This window comes from Mobula birostris, chromosome 8 (assembly GCF_030028105.1).
Source record: "Mobula birostris isolate sMobBir1 chromosome 8, sMobBir1.hap1, whole genome shotgun sequence".
NCBI classification, from domain to species: domain Eukaryota; kingdom Metazoa; phylum Chordata; class Chondrichthyes; order Myliobatiformes; family Myliobatidae; genus Mobula; species Mobula birostris.
In genome coordinates this window covers 135733379-135755852 of record NC_092377.1, presented here as the reverse complement: position 1 = coordinate 135755852, position 22474 = coordinate 135733379, and the positions used below count along the sequence as shown (strand labels likewise).

The following is a 22474-nucleotide window of genomic DNA, read 5'->3' as shown; positions in this document are numbered from 1 at the left end:
TCCAGTTGATGGATAGCCTAGTCCTTGATTTCTATTGTTTTCAGTCTTACTGAGGCTGCTGGTGTGGAACACTCTATCAAATCTCCCTTGATGTCAAAGTAAAGTTGCTCTCACCTCCTCCCTAGAATTTGGTTCCTTTGTCCATGTTTAATCCAAAGCTATAAGACCTAGAGGCGAGTGGTTAGCAATCAATGAACAAGTTTTGGCGAATGGTGTTGTCAACAGCACTTTTTATCCTCATGCTAATGATTGGTAGTTAAATGGTTGGACAGCAATTTAGCCTGTCTGAACTTATACATTCTCTACACATGACATAACTAAGCACATTTCCACACTGCGCAACAGCTAGAGAGGTAGTTCCAGTGCTACCATTAACAGAAATACTGGCAGGCTAATGGCATCCAATACCCTCTACCATTCCCTGATTAATCAAATTGCTTCAAGACAGGCTGAAATACAGGAGGGATTTCAGGAAACCAACAGGATAGATCATGCATTCAGCATTTCAGGCCAAAGGTAGTTGCAAGCACTCCAGTTTAGCCTCTACACTTTTCTGCTCATAGTAGGGCACATATCAATGGTAATGCAGCTAAATGTCAAGGAGAGGTCATCACTGAGAAGATGTTTCCAGGAACAATCTCTTCCTCTTACCAACTTGTGACCAGATGTAGTTGGACTGCAGTACTTCTATCCAATCTGATGCTTGTGGGACACTTGGTTGAATATTCCATGCAGCGTTTGCTGCTTAGCACATTAGCTCACCCATAAACGCCTTTTTACAAACTCACTAAGTTAGCCCCTCATTCTTATATATACTCAGAGGTGGTTCCGGCATGCTTTGTGACATCCAGGGCTGCTCAGTCCTCTAGCTTAATTGCAATGAAAGAGAGGGAATGTAACCAACCATGAGATTGCGGTAGAATGTAATTCTTCTGTTGCTGATGCCCTGCTGTGACTCATTATCAAATTGTATTGAGTCGCTATACCCATTTAGAATCTCTCATTCAGCTTAAGCTGTGTTGAGTCGCCATACCCATTTAGAATCTCCCATTCAGCTCAATAACGCTGCCAAGTAACATGAGAAATTAAACCCTGTTCAAAGATGGGACTCTGCAGACACAAAGACTGCACAGTGATCAGAAATGCCAACATGCAGCTCGCCTCAACACTTGTCAGATCTGTTCTGGTAATTAATCTTCAGGTCTCAGCCAGCTTCATCAATGATGATGCTATTGAATTACTTTTAGAAGTAGTCATTGAAGTTCTGACTTACATACAAAGATTAAAATAAAAATTGTGCATCTGTTCACTCCTTTATAAAAATCTTTCTTCTTGTCATCATAAGTTTTATTTTCACTCTCACAAGCCACTTCTATCATGCATTTGCTAGTTCCCATTTAAAGCTATGGTTAAACCTCACATTAGTGTGAGCAATATAATCTGCATTATTTATTGTGATGCAAAGCTTGATTTCCCAATACTAACCCATTTTCCCTTTAAAACAAAGTAGTAGCCACCAAATATGTTGCACTGCTCCAGTAATGCACTGTCAGAGGGTGGAGCTTCGTCAAGATGGCGCTAAACGGCCACTCCTTTGCTTGCATCTTTGGAAACAGTTCTACCTCCATCTCGAATATCTTTATTTTTCCCTTTCAGGTTTCTTTTGAAGACCCTGACCTGGAGTTACACACTGACTTCCGTTCTTTGCAGGAATGGGACCCGCTCTCAGGGTGTCACGACTGGCCGTTATCCAATATGCCAAAGGCGCAGCTTAGCTTGCCTTTGGAGGCCTAGGATCTTGGGGCTCTGGAGACAGGTGGAAACAAGGTCAGTGCCCCAGACCAGTGTGTTGTGGGAGCTGGAAGATCTTTGGCTGTGTACCCAGAGACCTGAGATCTTTGGACACAGAGCTCAGAAAAAGCGACGCAATGGACTTTTAACATCGTAAACCAGTGAGTTGTTTGTTATGTCTCCCTTCTCGCTGTGAAACAGAGACATCTCTTTCTCCCTTATTAGGGAGAGAGAGGGAACCTGTGAAATGTCAAATACCAGGTGAACTGCAAGTCTGTGTCTTTGCTGTTGCTTTTGTTGCACGCTTGAGTGCTTGGTGGCAGATGCCAATGCTTCTTTTTTTGCCAGTGGGGGGAGGGGGGAATCATTGCTTGCTGTCGCTTACAGGTGGGAAGGAGGGGAGCTGGTGGGGGGGGGGGGGAGCTCTGGGGTTCTAACATTTAACTTTTCGTGGATGGCTGGGAAGAAAAAGCATTCCAGGATGTATATTGTACACATTTCTCTGACATTAAATGTACCTTTGAAACTTCTGAAATTTGCAACTGAGTGTGAGAATCTAAATGCACTCCAAGATCCACTCTGCTAGTGTGACAATTAAAGTCTTTTTCCATCTCTTCCATTCTTCTGTTGAAATCCAGGTGTCAACATTAGCTACCTTCGACGTCAAAGCTACGGAAGAGGAATAGAGTACAGAAAACCTGAACAGGAGGTAATATGGCAGTAGGTTGCTCAGTCACAGGACAACTTATTCAAACATGCCATCCATATGCATGTCTGCCCAGAGATCCTAATTTGAACAAGCCAAACCCGTAGTATTTCATAAAAGCTACTGAAAAGTCAGGAGAAATTCCGAGAATCTGCAACCGCATTTAATGATGCACAACGTCTCATTCCACCAGCAGCTGTAATGTGAGACAGTAACATATCACAAATATATACCTACCTCAATGGAAGTAGAAAGCAGTATCGTACAAAAACACCCAGTCCCCAGAGGATAGTCAGACGAAGGCTAATATATTGAAAATTATTATTTGTTCTTGTCAACAAATTCCAAGATTCTAATTCCTCAGCAGAAAATCGTTTTGTTACTTCATCATCCACAATAGTCTCAACACCCTTCCTGCAGAAGTAGAAGATATCAGACATTTCAAATTCTCGACTGTCCAGGGCTCTGTTGTTACCACTCTGCCTCATCTGCTTTATTTCCTCCTCCAGAGATGTGGGTTCTTTCTCTATAATCCCTGTAATGTAAAACAAAACACAGTGGCACTTTTGCTGGTTGGAAATGTGAAAAACCTCTGAAAAACCTTGCACAGATGACACATATCTGAAGCGTGTTACAAATGTTGCAATAAGATTTTTACTGTATAATTGCATGGCCATTGACACCTCCCACTTGATGACCAATTAAAATATCTTTTTCACTTTGTTCTTTTACATATTTTTATTTAAAATGAGATGTGCACCTGCTTCCAAAAGGGAACAAAGCCTGTGAATGTGAATTGCACCCAACTCAAGACTAACAGTGACCTCACTGGCCTTGCCAGTGATATGAGCTCTGGAAGTGCTAGCACTGGCAAGGTCAGCAGCTATAACACTGTACAGTGGCTACATAGGACACTTCAGAGTCAACCACATTGCTGTAAGGTCAGGAGTCACATATAGCAGGGGTCCCCAACATGTTTCGCATCGCGGACCGGCGTAATATTGACGATATTCTTGCGGACTGGCTGACGGGGGAAGGAGGGTGTTCAAGTTCAACAGTGCGTGACAGGGAATGAGGAAAGGTGCAGCTGACTCATATCGTTTCATATTGCCAAATCATATCATCTCCTCGCAGCCCGGTAGCACATCTTTGCGGCTCGGTGGTTGGGGACCACTGATGTATAAGCACTTCCATTGTCATTAGTTTTAAAATTCAGATGATTAACTGAATTAAAATGCCACATTGTTTTGTGGGACTGAACTCTGGCATCTTGACTGTTAATCTAAATCTCTGAGTTGCTAAACATCCAGAATTTCCGATTCCCTTCCTCCGTAAATTGCCATGGCCTTGTATTTATTTAAGCAACACAAAACAAAGTGCTGGAGGAACTCAACAGGCCAGGGAGCATCTATGGAAAAGAGTAAACAGTCAATGTTTTGGGCCAAAACTCTTCATCAGGACTCAGAAAGCAGATGGCATTTTTACAGGCGACAGGGTGGGAAGAGGTATAACCCAGGTAGCTGTGAGAATAAATGGGTTTACAAGGGATATCAGTAGATAACCTGTCTTTAGTGCTGGAGACAGAGATCAAGAAAGGGGAGGGAGATCTTGCATTTATTTATTGATGTACAGCACAGAATAGGCCCTTCCGGCCCTTTGAGCCACACCGCCCTGCAACCCACGATTTAACCCAAGCCAAACTACGGGACAATTTACAATGGCCAATTTGCCTACCAGTATGTCTTTGGACTGTGGGGAGAAAACAGAGCACCCGGAGAAAACCCACGCATTCCACGGGGAGGACATAGACGCCTTACAGATGAAGTTGGAATGGAACTCCGCACTCCGAAGCCCTGAGCTGTAATAGCGTTGCACTAATCACTAAACTACCATGGCACTCCATGGGCACCCAAAGTTGGATTACCACAACCAATACTCTAATGGTGCCTTCTACACTATTAGAACATTGTTGGTTGTGGTTATCCAATTTTGAACTGACAAAAGACCAAGCAAGTGCACCTGTAGATCCCCAAACTTGTGACTGCAAGATTGAGGTTTGCAAAATTAATAATCACCAGCAGAAAGACAGCAATGGTAAAGGGTTGTTGCTCGTTGGGGTCAGTTCTGGAGACCACTGCTGCGGTTGATATCTATTACTGACTTAGCATAGTTAGCTAGGGCAATATTTCCAAATTACAGATGAATCAAAATTTGAAAGCATAGCAAATATAGTAATAGACTATGTGCAAACAAGAGGCTGGCTGAATAGGCAAATAAATGACAAGTGAAATTTAATATAGCAAAGAGTTAAGTACCATATCATGGCAGATAAAAAAAATGAGAGACAATACAGGCTAAATTGCAGTTCTTATGTCTGTGCAGAAACTGAAGATCTGAGTGTATAAGTATACAAGTTCTTGAATGTCTTAGAAAATTTAGAGACTGGTTACTGAAGCATATGGAACCTATAAACAGAGTTAAAATGTGCAAAATCAGAGCATTGAATACAAGCACAACTGAAGTGTATGTTTAATTCTAGATACTGCCGATAGAAATGATGTGCAAGTTCCAGAGAGGGTGCTGATTGATTCCAAGAATGAGATGTCTTATTGTAATGTGAGACTTAGAGGAGCTGAGGTTTTTCTCCTTTCAGGAAAAAAAAGTGAGATGAAATTTCAGAGGTGAAGAAGATTATAGCAACACACACAAAAAATGCTGGTGAACGCAGTACGGCCAAGCAGCATCTATAGGAAGAGGTACAGTTGACGTTTCGGGCCAAGACCCTTCTCTTCTTTCAGTTAGTCCTGACGAAGGGTCTCGGCCTGAAATGTCGACTGTACCTCTTCCTATAGATGCTGCCTGGCCTGCTGCATTCATCAGCATTTTTTGTGTGTGTTGCTTGAATTTCCAGCATCTGCAGGTCTCCTCGTGTTTGCATGAAGATGATGATAACTGGTTTAGATAGAGTAAATAGGGGGAAGCTGTTCCTATTTTTCTTCTTGATGGTCCCTCTGGATCAACTTGACTTAATATTCCGATTATTCTATAGTACAAGGACCTGCAAACAGATTTACAGTTCTGAGTAAAAGACACAAAAGCAATGTGAAGAATAATATATTCATAGACAGGAATTATTTGGTTGACTTTAAATAACCACCAAACTACTCTAATATACCATAAACCCAATAAAGAATAAAATGAAACGGATCACCCTGCATTGGCCTCAGCAATGAGTTCAAGCATGACAAAAACTGCACCCACCCTAGGCAAAAGTCTGTGTCAAACATCTAGGAACTGGTGTCCAAACTGGGAGACGTATTACACAACAACCTGATATAGTTATCTTCAAAAAAAAAGTAATCTTGCAGACATTATGTCTTCTCAGTATCTGCTCTGTTCCACCAGCAGGTCAGACCCACCAGAGGTTCCAGCAGTGATACATCAACCTCAGAGACTGATATCACAGGAGCATCGAAGACCGTGGGAGTTTGTGATCGTTCCTCCATGTTTCACAAATCTATGTAGTCTAGTTTTAGACTCTACCAGCTTGGGAAAAAACAGGTGATCATCAATTTTTTTTCTAGGTCCCTCATGATTTTATTAACCTCCAAGGTCACCCATCAACCTCCTATGCTTCAGGGAAAAGAGTTTCAGCCTATGCAATGTATCCTTATACCTCAAGCCTTCAGGTCCCAGCAACATCCTTCTGAAATTATTTCTGTAGCTGGATTTTTTAAAAATGGAATATGATTTAGCTATTGGAAAGATAGGAGTTGATTTGGGATAATCAACATGGAGATCACATCTTATAAATTTGATTAGTTTTTTATAGTAATCAAGAAGATCGATGAGGGCAAGGTGGAAGACATAGCCTAGAAATCCTTCAGTAAAGCTTTTGATAGAAGTTTCATACAGCACGCTGCATGGAAAGTTAGATTGTATGAGATTCATGGGGAGCTAACTAATTGGATAGGAATTGGCTTGATGGTAGGAAGCACAGGGTAATGGTTGATATGGGATGAGCTGCCAGAGGAAGTGATTGAGGCAGATACATTAATAACATTGAGAAGGCACTTTGTCAAGTACATGGATAGGAAAGGTTAAAGGAATATGGCCAAATGCAGGCACTTGGGAGTCTTGGTTGCCAGGACACCAGGTGGGCCGAAGGACCTGCTTCCATGTTGTACGGCTCGGCGCCTAGCAATGACGATCTCCAGAAAAAGGCTCACCATTTACTCCTTACATCCAATGGTATTCAACATCGTGAGTGACCTAACTGATCAAAAACTCAAACAGACCAGTCACATAAAGAGTACATCAGAAGGTAGTAGTGACAAGAGTGTATCATGTACGAAATGCACAAGCGTAATTAAAGATGGGTAGGAAAGACTGGTTTATCCAAACCCCTGATTCTGAAAAATTAATAAAGAAACCAAAATAGAATTTTCTGGAATTGAAACAGAATCAAACCAGTGTCTTCAACAAGAGAGGAATGAATAAGAAAATAATCAGATCAACAGGATTAGAGCCGTGAACAGGAATGAACCGATGATGCTTGCCATGAACAGTCTCATAACGATATAATTCTATGACTCATAGTTTTGGGAAAGTTTCAAAACCAACTGAACTCATATGCAGTATAAACACCAGAATGGTAGAGTGATAGGCCAATCTACACTTCACATTCCTCAATTCCTACAGATTCAATATTCAGTACTGACTTGGTACCTCACTGTTGAACAGGACACTAAACTCCCACACAAATCAATCAAATTCAGCTTTCGACTAACCCATCCCTAACTTTAAAGATTGCTAAGTTGATAACCTCTTGTTTCTTCAAAGCAACACATTGTCAAAATAGCAGTCCATTTAGCATCTGGCACTTACCATTAGAGTTAGTCTTATAGATCAGGTGCTTTCTTTCACGGGCTCCTCTTTCTATTCGCAGTGTTGCCCACTGAAAAATAAAACAGACACATCCACTGATAGATGTTCTATAATGAAAACAAAGATCTGTTGCAAAGACACTTAGATTGACAAAACAATTACAAAGGTAGAAAAGAGGTTAAAGACATAAATTTCATCTGCTTAAACATTTTGTGTTTTAACTACTGACCAGGCAGAGGAATTTTTTTTTGGCCCCAATAAGAAGGGTCCAAATCTACTGGAACTGGTAGCAATAATCAGAAGGTCTGATGAAGGATCTCTAACTCAAAATGTAAAGTCTTTCTCTTTCCATAGATGCTGCCTAACTTTGGCTTTCTAGGTAAGAACATATATTCTCAATTCTTACTGATCAACGATATAGCAATGTCTTTAACTCCAGTGTTTCTGCTCAACATGAATAAATGGCAGTGTAGTGATTAGAGCATTGCTATTACAGCTCAGAGTTCAATTCTGGTATCCTCTGTGAGAAGTTTGTACATTCCTACCCCTGTGCTCGTGGGTTTCCTCCCACAGTCCAAAGACACACTGGCTGGTTAGTATGTTAACTGATCACTGTAAATTGCCCTATGATTAAACTTACACAACTTGGTAATATGCAAAGATCTGCTTTTCAGAAAAGGTCGAGTAGAGTTTATTGTCAAAAGCACTATTCCACAGGTTTAACATAAAACTTAATTGCAGCAACATCACAGGCACACAGCATCATATAAGAAGCATTCATAAGAAAAACACAAATTAAACATAAATTATATACAATCTGTACATGAGGGAAAAAATTCCAGAGTGGCTATGGTGTTGCTAAACCCAATTGGCAATTAGGGCTTTGCCAGTTAATCCAAAAACCAAATGGTTGAGCTGCCCTTGAACCTGGTGGTATGGGACTTGCAGCTCTGTACCTCCTGCCGGATGATAGCTGTGAACGGATGGCGTGGCCTGAATTGTGGTAAATCTTCGAACATAGATGTTACCTTCTTGAGACAGTGCCTCCTCTCGATATGACCAGCGGTGGGGAGGGATATGCCAGTAACGTACCGGGCAGCGTCCACTTCTCTTTGCAGCTTCTTGTGTTCCTATGCATTCAAACTGCTGTACCAGATGATGATACAACCAGTCAGGGTACTATCAATACTACATCTGTAGGAATTTGTTTGGTGACAATCCCAACTTGTAAAGATAGAAACTGGTCAAGAGATGAAGGGCCTTGGACCGAAACATCAACTGTTTACTCTTTTCCATAGATGCTGCTGGCCTGCTGAGTTCCTCCAGCATGTTGTGTGTGTTGCCAAGAGATATTTCATACTGAGTTTTGAAATTATGCTATGGAATAGGCTTTGGGATGATTGGATAAAGGTATACAAAATTATGGGAGTGATTTAAAAGGTAGATAACAAGAATCTTTTCTCTCACAATGTGGCTATCTAGGACAAGAGGATGTAAGTTTACGGTGAGAGGTAAGAACTACAGAAGGCAGCTGAGGAGCATTTTTTAAAGCAGTGGCTAGAATCTGCAACACAGATGGAGGCAGTTATTCTCAACAATGAAGGAGCCTCTAGACAAGCACTGAATCATCAAGCACAGATCTAATCCAAGTGGATTGAATTACAATAAATGATAACAACAGTCAGCCTGGATTTGCTGGGAACTGTATGGTTCCATACTTGCTACAAGATTATGGCAGCACTCCTCCACCTAATGTACTATGGACAACTGCTGCTCCAGGCAAAGACATCGGTGCATTTGATGAATCAGTTCAGTGTTAAAAATAAGTCTATCTTCAAGGCTATATGACGACAGAGTTTGCATTGTTTTTAATTTAAATCCATTTGTTGCATAATGACATAGTCATGTCCTACTCTTCCTTTATCTTATAGATAAACAACATATTTTTCTGCACAGGGTATCACTGAAAAGTGTTCAGGAAAGGGAATCTTGGGTGATTTACCCACAGCCCAGAAGCATCAGGTCACATGTCCACCATCAGCCTGACCGAGATCAGGGAATTCGGTGAAGACCCGACATCAAATGTTTCTGACCTATATGGCTCAGTTTCACTTTACCTACAAGTCCTGGATGGATTTCAACATTAAACATTGATGACACAACATAATCTCAGCAATAAATAGCCACCAACTCCAATGAAGCTATTTAACAACTGTGGAGATCCAACATTTTGGAATCCTCACAGTTGTAAATCCCTGACTGTTCTAAGAATGCTGGACAATTGATACTTCAATTAATCACAGCATTGGAGAAAAGAATTTTGAAACTGACAAGAACAGCCTGTCCATAAACAGTGCAAATGAAACCTTGGCTCAGAGGTTGCTCTCCCATTTCTTACTTGTGCAGCTTGAAAAGTTGCGTCCCCTATCAGCCAAGTACAACAGCAAGAATTCGAAGCCAAGACAGCAGTAAATATATCAGCTGACAGAGAATGCTGACTGGATGCTCACTGCTTTCGGTCTTGTAACAGTTATACAGGGCCCACTGCGAGTAAAGCCCTCCCCACCATTGAGCACATCTACATGGGGCATTGTCGCAGGAAAGCAGCACCCATCATCAGGCACCCCACCACCCGGGTTATGCTCTCTTCTCACTGCTGCCATTAGAAAGCTGTTACAAGAGCCTCAGGGCTTGCACCACCAAGTTCAGGAACAGGTATTACCATTCAACCATCAGGGTCTTGAACCAAACTTCACTTGCCCATCACAAAAATGTTCTCACAACTTATGGACTCGTTTTCAAACACTCCACACCTCACTTTCTTGATATTTATTGCTTATTTATTTATTTCTTTCTTTTTGTTGCTTTTTGCACACATTTTGCACGACTAACTGATGCAGTCTTTCATTGATTCCATTATGGTTATTAATCTATTAGTGACTTATTAAGTATGCCTTCAAAGAAATGATTATCAGAGTTGTATATGGTGAGATACATGTATTTGAACATTGGGTAAATATTACAGATCACAACTGGGTTCAATGAACTACAGTAAACCCCAAGATGAACCGTACAATTCAGATTATTGTAAAATATTATCGCACCATATGCTTTGAAAAGGTCAGTCATCTAGCACAGAAACATAACATTCAACCCACCATGCCCATGCTGATCTTTCTGGCCTTATACAATTATCCTCCTGCCTCCTAAATATAGTGACTGTATCCAATTCCACCACCTCAGTTGATGGCATGTTCCAAATAGCAACCGCACTATGTTTAAAACATACCACTATGATCCACTCCTACCACTCACTTAAAATTATGCCTTCTTGTTTTTGATACCTGAACTCATCATACCTCTCAGAGACAAAAAAACCATTCACACACTACAAGATTCCACAAAATAATTATTCTTAAATTTTTATTCACATTAACAGGACCTTCTGACACAACAAAACCGAGTGACACAGGTGGCCAATTAACTTGGAAACTCGTACATCTTTGGAATGTGGGTGGAAACCAGAGCACCTAGAGGAAACCAACACGGTCCTGGGAAGAACGCACAAACTCCTAACAGACAGTGGCGGGAATTGAACCTGGGTTGCTGTCACTGTAGTAGCGTTACCTTAACCGCCACACTACCATGCCACCCAGTTCATTGGCTTTTTTGTGTTGAATGACCAGTTCACTGTGTTTTGTGTGTGGTATAAGTTGAGGGTGGAATGCTGGTCTAGATTCAGAGATGATTCCTCTTCAAATATTTTCACCATCATTTTCATCCAGCTGTGCAAGTAAAGCTATAATGGCTCATTGCAAATACAGTACCTCTCATCTCACATTGAAACCTTGGTGTCGGGTGGAGGCGAGGAGCGGAGAAAAGAAAGGAACAACAAATCTCTAATGAGACTAGAATACTTGAAACATTTGAGAAAGCGTTTGCCATCAGTATATTTCCGAACAAGTAATAACACAATAGTGTATCTAGTTCCTGGGAACAACATGGACCAATTTCTTACATAGAATAGTTGAGAAATTGTCATTGGAGTTTGTGTCGTTATGGAAAGGAATGAAAGAATTATCAATTGTGAGGACATGCAATTAGAAAGAAGCAAATTTTAATGAGATAAGGAAGTGTTCTAGCTCAGTTGGATTAAAAATTAAACATTGAAAGGTATAATATTAAAACAGGAAAAGAAAGCTTTCCTGAAGAAATTGCTTTTGATGCAGTCTAGATAATGATCCCAGATCAATAAAAGGATACTTGTACCTTAAATGACGAAATGGAGAAAAAAAAAGGAACCAGCCCTCTAAATCCTTACATTGTACATTGTGCCCAGAATGCCTAATACCTTCATAAGAAACTCACTCTCATCAAATGTTGGGAAAGTTAAATCACTGGCTTAAGTCACTGTCACAAATGCCACTCCCTCCCTGATCATTCCCTTTTCTGTCAAAAGCTTAGAAGTTAACCAGACTATTAGTAAGGAATCCAAAAGCACAACATTTCATATGGCATCAATATAACATAAAAACAAATGCTGTAAATCGGGGCAGTGAAATGTTCAAGAATGTATGCCCAAATTGGTGATAATTTTCTAAAAAAATCCTTTCGTGTGCCATGATGGTATTGAGCAGAGATTAATGATAAGTAAATGAAGCATTTTAGAAAATCTGTTCAAAAATTATTAATAGCAATCTTTTAAAAAGACAACTGAAAAATAATATTTCTGAGCAGTATTGTTATTGTAATCTTTTATATCCAAATATTAATGTGTACACCCAGTCTGCGAGATACTCAAAACATATTATCCAACATCACGTGTTCTTGAAACTGTCTTTCTGACGCCAATCTAGCATGAGAAAACATCTCACTACTCTCGGGTTGTTAAAAAAATCTTTCATTTGGCACAAAAGATAATCATTTTGTATCTATTATGGGTGGGGCTTTGATATAAGCTCAGAAAACTTCGAAAACGAGCACGTTTCGAAACGAGGGGGGGGGGAGAAACTTCGTTAACATTCACTAGTTGATCACTAAATAGAACTGTACAAACTTGAAAGGCTGATTATCTGAAACTGATGAATATTCAGAGGGCTTTAACATTCCTGCTCCTCAAAATGATATTAGGTTTTGTTGGTACAGTCAAGACCAAAATTTGAGAAGTCAAAGTGAGTTGTGGTAGACAATTGAAATGACAAACATTGCATTCAACATAGCAGAAATAGGAAGACAGTACAGAATTTAAATATTTTTATTAGATAAAGAGAAGACTCAAGATAATGGCAATACTCAAGACAACTAGCGCAGATAGGATACATTCTGGGTTAGGGGGAAATAACGGTAAAAATTGAATGGCTGTTCAGAATCTTTGAATTTGTCCTGGACAAGAAGGGATACCAGATGAAATGAAGACTCAAAGTTTTGGAGCTCAGTCTAATGAAGGGAGATTAACTACATGCTAGTCAATTGCATCAAACCTTTTTTAAAAAATCCAGGAGAAAATAAAGGATTTAACTAGTGATAGCGCAATTTGTTAAAGGTAACCCAAGTATTTTTTTTGATGAAGTAATAGAGAGGATTTAAAGTATACAGTTAGTCTGTAAAATGGACTTTTAAATGGAAATTGCATAATCCCTGCACTACATTTTCACTGTAGCTGTTAAAAAGTTCAGTTCATTGTCATTCAACTGTATACATGTACACTGGCAAACAAAACAACATTCCTACACAACATAGTACATATAACACATAACACAAAGTAATAATACCACACATAAATTAACACAAGTTAAAAAGTAAACAGTATAACACCACTGGCACTTCATACATAATGAGACAGGTGGTGAAAGGGAGTTCAGTAGTCTCATAGTCCAGGGGCAGAAGCCATTTCCCATCCTAACAGTCCTTGTCCTAATGTTACTGTGTTGCCCTTAAGGCATTTATTTGACTTTGTTGGGTCTACATTTTAAATGATTTGTTTGTAACTATTTTCTAGTTAAAGTTAAAGGTTGATAATTAAGTTACAGTATAACAAAGGTACATTCATTATCTACGGTATATCATGGTATGTGATGACGTCACCTTCGGTTTCGCCGCGTTTTATGTGTAACCTCCGGTTCAGAGAAGGTGTGAAGGTGGGTGCCATGCGTGCAGCGTGATCGTGAAGAGCTCCGTGTCTACCCACAAAGAAACATTATAGAAGCAGCACCGTAAGTTCATAAGAATGTATTTGAAGTAAAAATATTAACGCAGTTTCTGTTAAGGAAGCGTGCCGGCTTTTCAATTTCAAACGCGGGGTCGGCTCGAGCCTGATGGCGGTTTGACGTGACCCCCTCGCCCACTACTCGGGGCGGCTGGAGACACTCGCTAAAAGAAGAGAGCACGCCTGGTCTCCAGAATGAATCAGACGCTGCATATGTTTGTATTGTTTTAATCAACAGTTTTCACCATACAATGTTAATGTGGAAGAGTGCACAGTAAATGGTTAACCTTACTACGACTGTCTTCATTGGCTCCGGTTTAACTTGGTGTTTAGTCAGAGTTTCAACACACTGCACGAGAACACAACAGTTACAGTACCCCTGGCTGATGGCAGGGAGTCAAAAGAGATTGTTGGATGAATTTTTTTTTTAAATTGGGTTTTTCCAGCTTCCTTGCCTTGTGACTGCCTATAAGCAAATAAATCTCAAGGTTGTATAATTTATACTTTCTTTGATAATAAATGCACTTTGAATCTATCCATCTCTGGAGTTCTGGAGACCTAAAAGAAGTTTATAAGATTATGAGAGGCATAGATAAGAATATAAAAAACTTTTTCTCAGGGTTAGAACGTCAAGTACTACAGGACATGTATTTTAAAGTGAGAGGGTGAAAATTTAAAGGTGATGTTTTTTGTTTTTTTTTATTGTTTTTTTTAAATAGAGTGGTGGGTGCTTGGAATGGGTCGCTGTGTGGAGTGATGGAAGCAGATATGACAGTGGTGATTAAGAGGCCAAAAGATAGTCACACAAGATCGGAAATAGAGGGACATGGATCATGTATAGACATTTTCAGCATTGTGTTTGATGCCAGCATCGTGGGCTGAAGTGGTTGTTCGTACACTATAAACACAGAACGGTATAATTGCCTCCAGGCAGTTAGTGCCAAAAGCATAATTTATGAACGTCATCTCCAGATTCAAATATTTCAACAATCCCTTTTCTGAAGGATTACATTTCTCAAAACTACCTACAAATTAACAGTCCTACAATTTAGGAATACTACAGGCTAAGTGACAATATCAGGGAACATAAAAAGGCAAAATATTCATAGAATGGAAGGTTCTTCTTTGATTCCAATTAATAATCAAAGCCATACCACACACATTTGTTGCAATAGCTGAATGCACTGAATTACACAGCATATTGAAGATACAATCAAATTAGCCAGCCCCTCTTGTTCTTTTTTTTAAACCTTGTCAGATATACCTGTACAATAAATTCCCTTTGGCTGGGAGCAATATGGGAAAACATTCTATTCAAATAATTAATTCAACTAGAATTACTGAAAATTAAAAATAATCTTAAAGTGCAATTAAAAGTCAGATCAAGCCTTAAAATCACATCAAGGACATCTATCAATTCATATGTGTATTTACATCGCCTCCAGTTGAATCCAATGGGACAAGCAGCTGTTCACTAACAAAAAAAGCCTGTGGAGAAATTCATCTACACAGGAAAAATGGACAATTGATGCTTCAGGTCAAGACCCTTCATCTGCACTGCTTTTGTTTTCTGAAATGGAGACAGAAAGATCAATAAAAGGGAAAGAAGTATCAGAAATGGTACAAGAAATTTGTGGACAGGCTAGGAGTCATATTAGCTAATCTCCTTGTGATTTTATACACCTCTAAGGTCACTGTTTTCGACACACCAAGGAAGTCCCAACATGCCCAAACTCTCCCAATTCAGTTCCTTGACGCCAGGAAACATTCTTGAAATCTTCTCTGCACTCTTTCCAGCTTAATAACACCTTTCCTAGAACAGATGACCAAAAAAACCCTTCACAAAATTCAAAGTGTGACATCATCAATGCCTTGTACAACTGTTACATCATGTCCCATACTCTATACCTTGACTGATGACAGCTATGTGCCTAGCACTTTCTTCACTAGTCTGTCTACCTGAGCCACCACTTCCAGCAAACTAAATACTTGCTCTCATCTGTTCCACAGCGCTCCCCAGGGCACTGCTATTTAATGCCCTGATCCTGGTTTGACTTCGAAAATGCAACACCCCACATTCATTTGGATTGAAAGCCATTTGACAATCTTCAGCTCACTTACCAAGTTGAACAAGATCTTCCAGTAATTTATAATATCATTCTTCACTATCTACTTTACCACCTAGTGTAAACAAAGGCCTTAGCAATGATCCCTGTGGCATACTACTAGTCATAGCTCTCCACTCAAGAGAAACAACGGTCCATTATTTTCCTCTGCTCCCTACGATCAAGCCAAATATAAATCAAGTTAACTAGCTCTCCCTGGATTTCATACGATCTAACCTTCCAGGCTAGCTTACCCTGTGGGCCATGTCAAAGGCCTTGTTAACAATCCATACAGACAAATCTAATAAAATTATCAGATAAAATCTCCCACACACAAAGCAATGCAAATTAACCCTAATCAAATCGTGTCTATCCAAATGTTAGTATATCCTGTCCCCTAGAACCCCACCATAAGCTTGTGCATCACCAATGTCAGGCCCACTGGTTGTAGTTCCCTGGCTTGTTTTTGCTGCCCTTTTTAAATGATGACACATTAGCCAACCTCCAGTCATCTGGAACTGCACCTGTGGCTAAAGATAAAGGAAATATCTCCGATGGGCCTCACTAAGTCTGAGGATACACATGGTCAATTCCTAGGGATTCATTCACTTTAATGTGCTTTGAAACAACCAATACCTTCTCTTTGGTAACTTACTTGTGGTCCATTTGTCTCAATTCCTTAGCATCCATGATCTTCTTCACAGTAAAAACTGATCAGAGAAAATCACTAAAAAAAATCACATCTTTCTCCTCTGGCTTCAAACATAAGATGGCTATGCTGATCTTTAAGGGAATCTACTTCCTCTACTCTCAATATACTTTTAGAATCTCAAGATTATCCAAAACCCTGCCTATTAGATCCATTTTATTCCCTCTTTTTGTCCTCCTGATTTCCCTCTTAAAGTATTCCTATACTCCTACACAAGAGTCACTCATTCCCAATTGCTAAATCTAATATACGGCTTCTCTTATTTCCCAACCAAAGCTTCAACACCTTTTGACAACCACAATAGCCTAAATTTGCCAGCCTTCGCCTTCAACCCAACAGGATATGCTGCCCCTGGATTCTTAACATCACACTTAAAAACCTCCCACCTTCCACTTGTCCCTTTACCTGCAAGCAGGCTCACACAAGACCCCAAATAATATCTCCAAAATTTGCTCTGCCCCAGTTTAGGTCCTTAATAATTTGTGGAACCATCCTATCTTCATTCACAATTCTATCAGTTTTAAAATATTTATGTTCACTGGTCCCAAAGTGGTACCTGACTGACACTTCTTTCACTTGCTCTACCTCATTTCTCAGGAGGGGGTTCAATGATGTGTTCTCTATATACTAAGGAAACATACTTAGGTACATTTAACAAGTTCCACCCCAGCTAAGCCCTTTGCACCGTGGCTGGTTCTGTCAATAATAGGAAGTTAAAATCTCCCAGTTCTATTACCTTATTACCACCATTTGAAATCTTCCTCTATGTCCCCCAATTCTCATTGACAATGAGAAGGCTTGAAACAGTCCCATCAAAATGATCATCATATTTTTGTTTCCAAGTTTTACCCACATGTTAAAGATGGACTATTGACCTCACAATCTACCTCATCATTGTCCTTGTGCCTTATCTTATCGTCAACAGGCATTGCACTTTCTTTGTAACTGTTACACTATATTCTACATTCTCTTATGCTTTTCCCTTGTACTACCTCAAAATACTTGTATTTGGAAATGTTCTGTATAGATGGTTGCTAAATTGCATAGTGGTAAATATCACAATAATAAACCAATACCAATATAGTCTCACTGAACGATTCCCTCCAAGAATATTCTATGTTCTTAAGCGCTCCCTCATCAGAAAGGCATTGCCCCTTTCCTCTGTTACCTGGATCTGTCATGGGCCAGTACGGTAGTGACATGGTCAGCACAATGCTTTACCGTACCAGTGACCCGGTTCAATTCCTGCCGTTGCCTGTAAGGAGTTTGTACGCTCTCCCTGTGACTGTGTGGGTTTCCTCTGGGTGCTCCGGTTTCCTCCCACAGTCCAAAAGATGTATTGAACGGTGGGTTAATTGGTCATTGTAAGTTGTCCTGAGATTAGGCTAGGGTTAAATCGGCAAATGCTGGGCACCCTATTCCACGCTGTATCCCAATAAATAAATAAATACTGTAACTGGAATAGTCAACTGTCAGTCCTGCTGTTTTGTCAGTCACATTTACAAAGCCAATCCATGCCATGAGCTTGTTCACCTCGTGTACTAAACATTTTGCATTGAAATAAATATAGTTCAAACCATCAGTCTCTCCTACCTCTTTGCTAGTTATCATGTCTGCTAAACCTACTCACATTGACTGCAATATGTCCCCCTGATTTCTCAAGCGTCTCTCCAGCTCAGGGTTCTACTCCCCTGCCCATCCGTAAGTGAATTTACATTCATTTATATTCAGTGCTTAGTCCCCTCAATACCAAATTAGCTGTCTACTAGCTTCTTTGATGGTAGAAATGTTAGGAGGATGCAAATATGGATCATCTATCCTGCATTTCTGACTGAAAGCAGATGTCAATGCTTCAGCTTCATCTATGACATTCAGCTGCTTCAACCTGTTGTTATGGAGGATGGAATACTCTTGGAGGGTCTTCAACACAGCAGTCCTAAGCATTCATAACTAGATGTAGTATGACCTGAGCTTTGTTCTGAACTACTGAGTGTGAGATCACTTAGCTTTTCCAATCCATCACGCTGTTTGTGTGTATTAGCACAGAGTTCTACATTGCAGCTTCACCAGTTTGGCACCTCTTTTAATAGACAACTCTAGTATTAAGGAACCACTCATGTCAGAATTTAAATTTTGATTTATGTTTAAACAGATTATCAGGCTGCAAATTCAGTGAGTAATCTTGATCAGGACTCAGTTATTACTGAGTGTCTGTAGATAAAAATAGGCAGATTTTAAATCCTTCATCTAACAGGCCGTGGAATGGTTCAGAAATTCAATCCAAAGCATAAATCTATTCTGAGTTACAAATGTGGCACCGTGGCTGAATCCTGTTGGTCACTGGGTTATTTATATTCAATGTCTGCTAACACAAAATATAAAGGACTGCTGCTACAAATCCACCCCTTCATCAATATCAAAGAAGGTTGTTTATATAAACCTTGCCCAGAATGATGGGATGCTCTATAACACAACCAGTTATAACACTGCCAGTCCACATTGATCCACGCAGCTCTGCCTACTGCGTCCTCACTACCATTTGCCCATATACACAAGCTGATTATTTCCCTTCTATTTTGCCTTTATGTCAAGTAGACTTAGAATACAGAGGCTATCTCATAGAGTATTCTATGTGCCACCAAGTTCACATGCCACCAATTTTGCATTTGTAATTCGAGGACAGTCCAGGAACTCCATACTGGGTGAATGAATATTTAATCCACCCACTAAAATTCATACGATGATTTGAGTCTGTTCTTAGACTCCTACACTTGAAGTAAGCTTGTTTTTGACTGCAATTAACTACTGGTGCTATTACCTTGGTCTGTAGAACTCCTCCCTGTGGCCGCATGAATTTCTCCTGGGCGCTCTGGTTACTTCCCACATCCCAAAGGTGTGCAGGTCAGTAGGTTAATTGGTCACGTGAATGTAATTGGGTGGTGAGGGTGGGTGGTCCCAGAAGGGCCTGTTACCATGCTGCAACGCTCAATAAAAATAAATTCTTCAGTAACAGCCCCACCTTTGAGCTCCATGGGTACCAAGTGGCTTACATAGACACTACCACATGTAAAGCAGGCGGCTTTTGGCAAAACAGCTGGGTGTGGTTAGAGTTCTTGCAAACACTTTTCCATTGTTTGTGCTTGGTTTCCACATGTTTCATCAATGCTTGATTCTATCGCAGCACTGGGATTCCCATGAGCTAGCACAGAAGTTAAGGCTTTGACGATGTCTTTGAAGCATAGCTTCAATCATCCTGAGATAGCTTGGATTGGCTACGCTGAGAATAGCACACTTGTTCAGAAATCTGCTATCCACAAGACCATAATCCAAATGAGCAGAATTAGGCTATTTAGCCTGTTGAGTCTGCTCTGCCACTCAATTGTTGCTGATTTATTTTCCCTCTCAACCCCACTTTACTCCTCTTTTTCTCCCCTGCAAGTTTTGACTCTCTTACTAGTCAAGAACCTATCAACCTCTGCTTTTAAATACATACAATAACCTGGCCTCCACAGCTGTCTGTGGCAATGAATTTCACAGATTCACTACCTTCTAGCTGAAAATATTCATCCTCATCTGCTCTAAAGAGGCACCCTTCTATTCTGAGGCTACGCCCTTTGGTCCTAGACTCTTCCACTATTAAAATCCTCTCCATATGTACTCTACCTTGGCCTTAAAAATTTGGTAGGTTTCAATGAGATTCCCTTGTTCTTCTAGCTCCAACAAGTACAGGCCCAGAGCCAGTAAATGCTAGGCATACGTTAAGCCTTTCATTGTAAACATACTTTCTTAGATACGGAGACAAAACTGCTCACAACACTTCAAGTATGTCACACATTCATGCAGCAATACAACAAAGGAACAGGCCCTTTGACCTATCTAATCTGTGCCAAATTATTATACTGCCTAGTCCCACTGACCTGCACCTGGACTGTAAGCCTCCAGACCTCTCCATTCCATGTACTTATCTTAAATGTCGAAATCGAAACTGTATCCACCACTTTCGCTGACAGCTTGTTCCACACTCTCACCACCCTCTGAGTGGTTTCCCCTTATGTTCCCCTTAAAACCTCTCATACACCCTCATAATTTTGTGTACCTCTATGAAATCTCCCAACATTCTCCTACACACTAGAGAATAAAGACATAACCTATTCAACATTTCCCTGTAATTCAGGTCATAAAGTCCAAGAGATATCCTTGTAAATTTTCTCTGTGCTCTTTCAATCTTATTGATACCTTTCCTGTAGGTAGGTTTACAGAACTGCATATAATATTCCAAATTAGTCCTCACTGATGTCTTACATAACTTCAATATAACATTCCAATTCCTGTACTCAATACTTTGATATATGAAGGCTAACGTGCCAAAGAGCTCTCTCTACAACCCTTTGTTGTCTGACCAATGCCTTATAAAGCCTCAACATTACATTCTTGCTTTTACATTGTAGGTCACTCAAAATGAATGCTAATATTGCATTTGCCTTCCTTACTACTGACTCAACCTGGAAGTTAACCACTGGAGAATCCTGCACTTGGACTCCCAAGCTCCTTTGCACTTACAATTTCTGAATTTGCTTTATAGTCTATGCCTTTATTCCTTCTACACGGTACACAATCTGCCTCTTCTTTGCCCAATCTCCTAATCTGTCCAAGTCCTTCTGCAAACTTCCTGCTTCCGCAACACTACCTGCTCATCCACCTACCTTTGGATCATCTGCAAGCTTAGCAACAAAGTCATCAATTTCATCCTGCAGATCATTTATATATAAAGTGAAAAGTAGTGGACCTGACACTGACTGCTACGGAACACCATGAGCCACCAGCAGCCAAGCAGAAAAGGTCCCCTTTATTCCTACTCTTCACCTTCCGCCAATCAATCCTCTAGCCACGCTAGTGTCTTTTCTCAATATCATGAGCTCTTATCTTATCAAGGTACCTCAAAAGTGGTACCTTGTCAAAGATGTTATGAAAATCTAAGTAAACAACGTCCACTGACTCTTTCATCCTGACTGTTATTTCCTCAAAGACCATGCTAGCTTCAGCCTATTTTATTGTGTGCTTCCAAGTACACAAATATTTCATCTTTAATAATTGACTTTAACATCTTACCAACTGAAGTCGCACCTATAATTTCCTGTCCTTTGCCTTCCCCTCCTCCTTAAAAAGTGGATTGACATTTGCAATTTTCCAGTCCTCCAGAACCATTCCAGAATCTATCGGATCTTGAAGGATCACTACTAATGTCTCTTCAACTACCTCTTTCAGAAACTGGGGTGTAATCCAGCTGATCCAGATTACTTTCCTACCTTCAGACCGTTCAGCTTCCCAAATTCCTTCTCCTTAATAATCACGACCACACTCACTTCTGCCTCCTGACATTCTTGAATTTCTGGCATACTAGTGGCATCTTTCACAGTAAAAACTGACACAAACTACTTATTACGTTTGTCCACCATTTCTCTGTTAACCATTACTATCTGTCCAGCAGCAATTTCCAGTGCTAAACTCTGATCTCCTTTATTATATATCTGAAAAATCCATGTGGTATCCTCTTTTACATTATTGGCTAGCTTAATTTCATATTTCATCTTCTCTCTCCTTACATGGCTCTTTCAGTTGCCTTCAGTTTGGATTTTAAAAACTTCCCAAATCTCTAGTTTCTCACTAAGTTTTGCGATATTATATGCCCTCTTATTTGCTTTTGTGTTGTCTTTGTCTTTCCTTCATAAACACAGTTGCCTCATCCTCCCTTTAGAATATTTTTTCTATGGGATGAAGTGATCCTTCACCTTCTAAAATACTCCTAGAAACTCCGAACGCTGTTGCTCTACCATCATACCTGTTAGTGTCCCCCTCTAATCAACGTTGGCCAGCGCCTTGCTCGTGCCTCTGGAGTTACCTTTACTCCACTGTAGTAGCAATACATCCGATTTTAGCTTCTCTCAAACTGTAGTGTGAAATTTATATTATAATCAATGTCTCCTAAGAGCTCCTTTACCTTCAGCTCCCTAAACAAATCTGGCTCATTACACAACACCCAAACTAGAATTGCCTTTTCTCAGTGCTCTTTT

At 40.2% G+C, this 22474-nt stretch overlaps 1 protein-coding gene across 2 annotated transcripts in view; it reads right to left on the bottom strand.

Moving 5' to 3' along the window:
• LOC140201749 (glycerol-3-phosphate acyltransferase 4) overlaps positions 1–22474 on the bottom strand; it is a 106006-nt gene that overhangs the window by 72819 nt on the left and 10713 nt on the right. Inside the window, exons 2-3 of one of the 2 annotated variants that reach the window (XM_072266366.1) lie at positions 7385–7454; positions 2735–3032 (exon numbers count right to left, since the gene is read on the bottom strand). In XM_072266366.1, coding sequence (XP_072122467.1) covers positions 2735–3032; positions 7385–7454 — 368 coding nt within the window. Of the gene's footprint in view, positions 1–2309; positions 2451–2734; positions 3033–7384; positions 7455–22474 lie in introns of those variants that run through there. The other variant, XM_072266368.1, reaches the window with a different exon arrangement.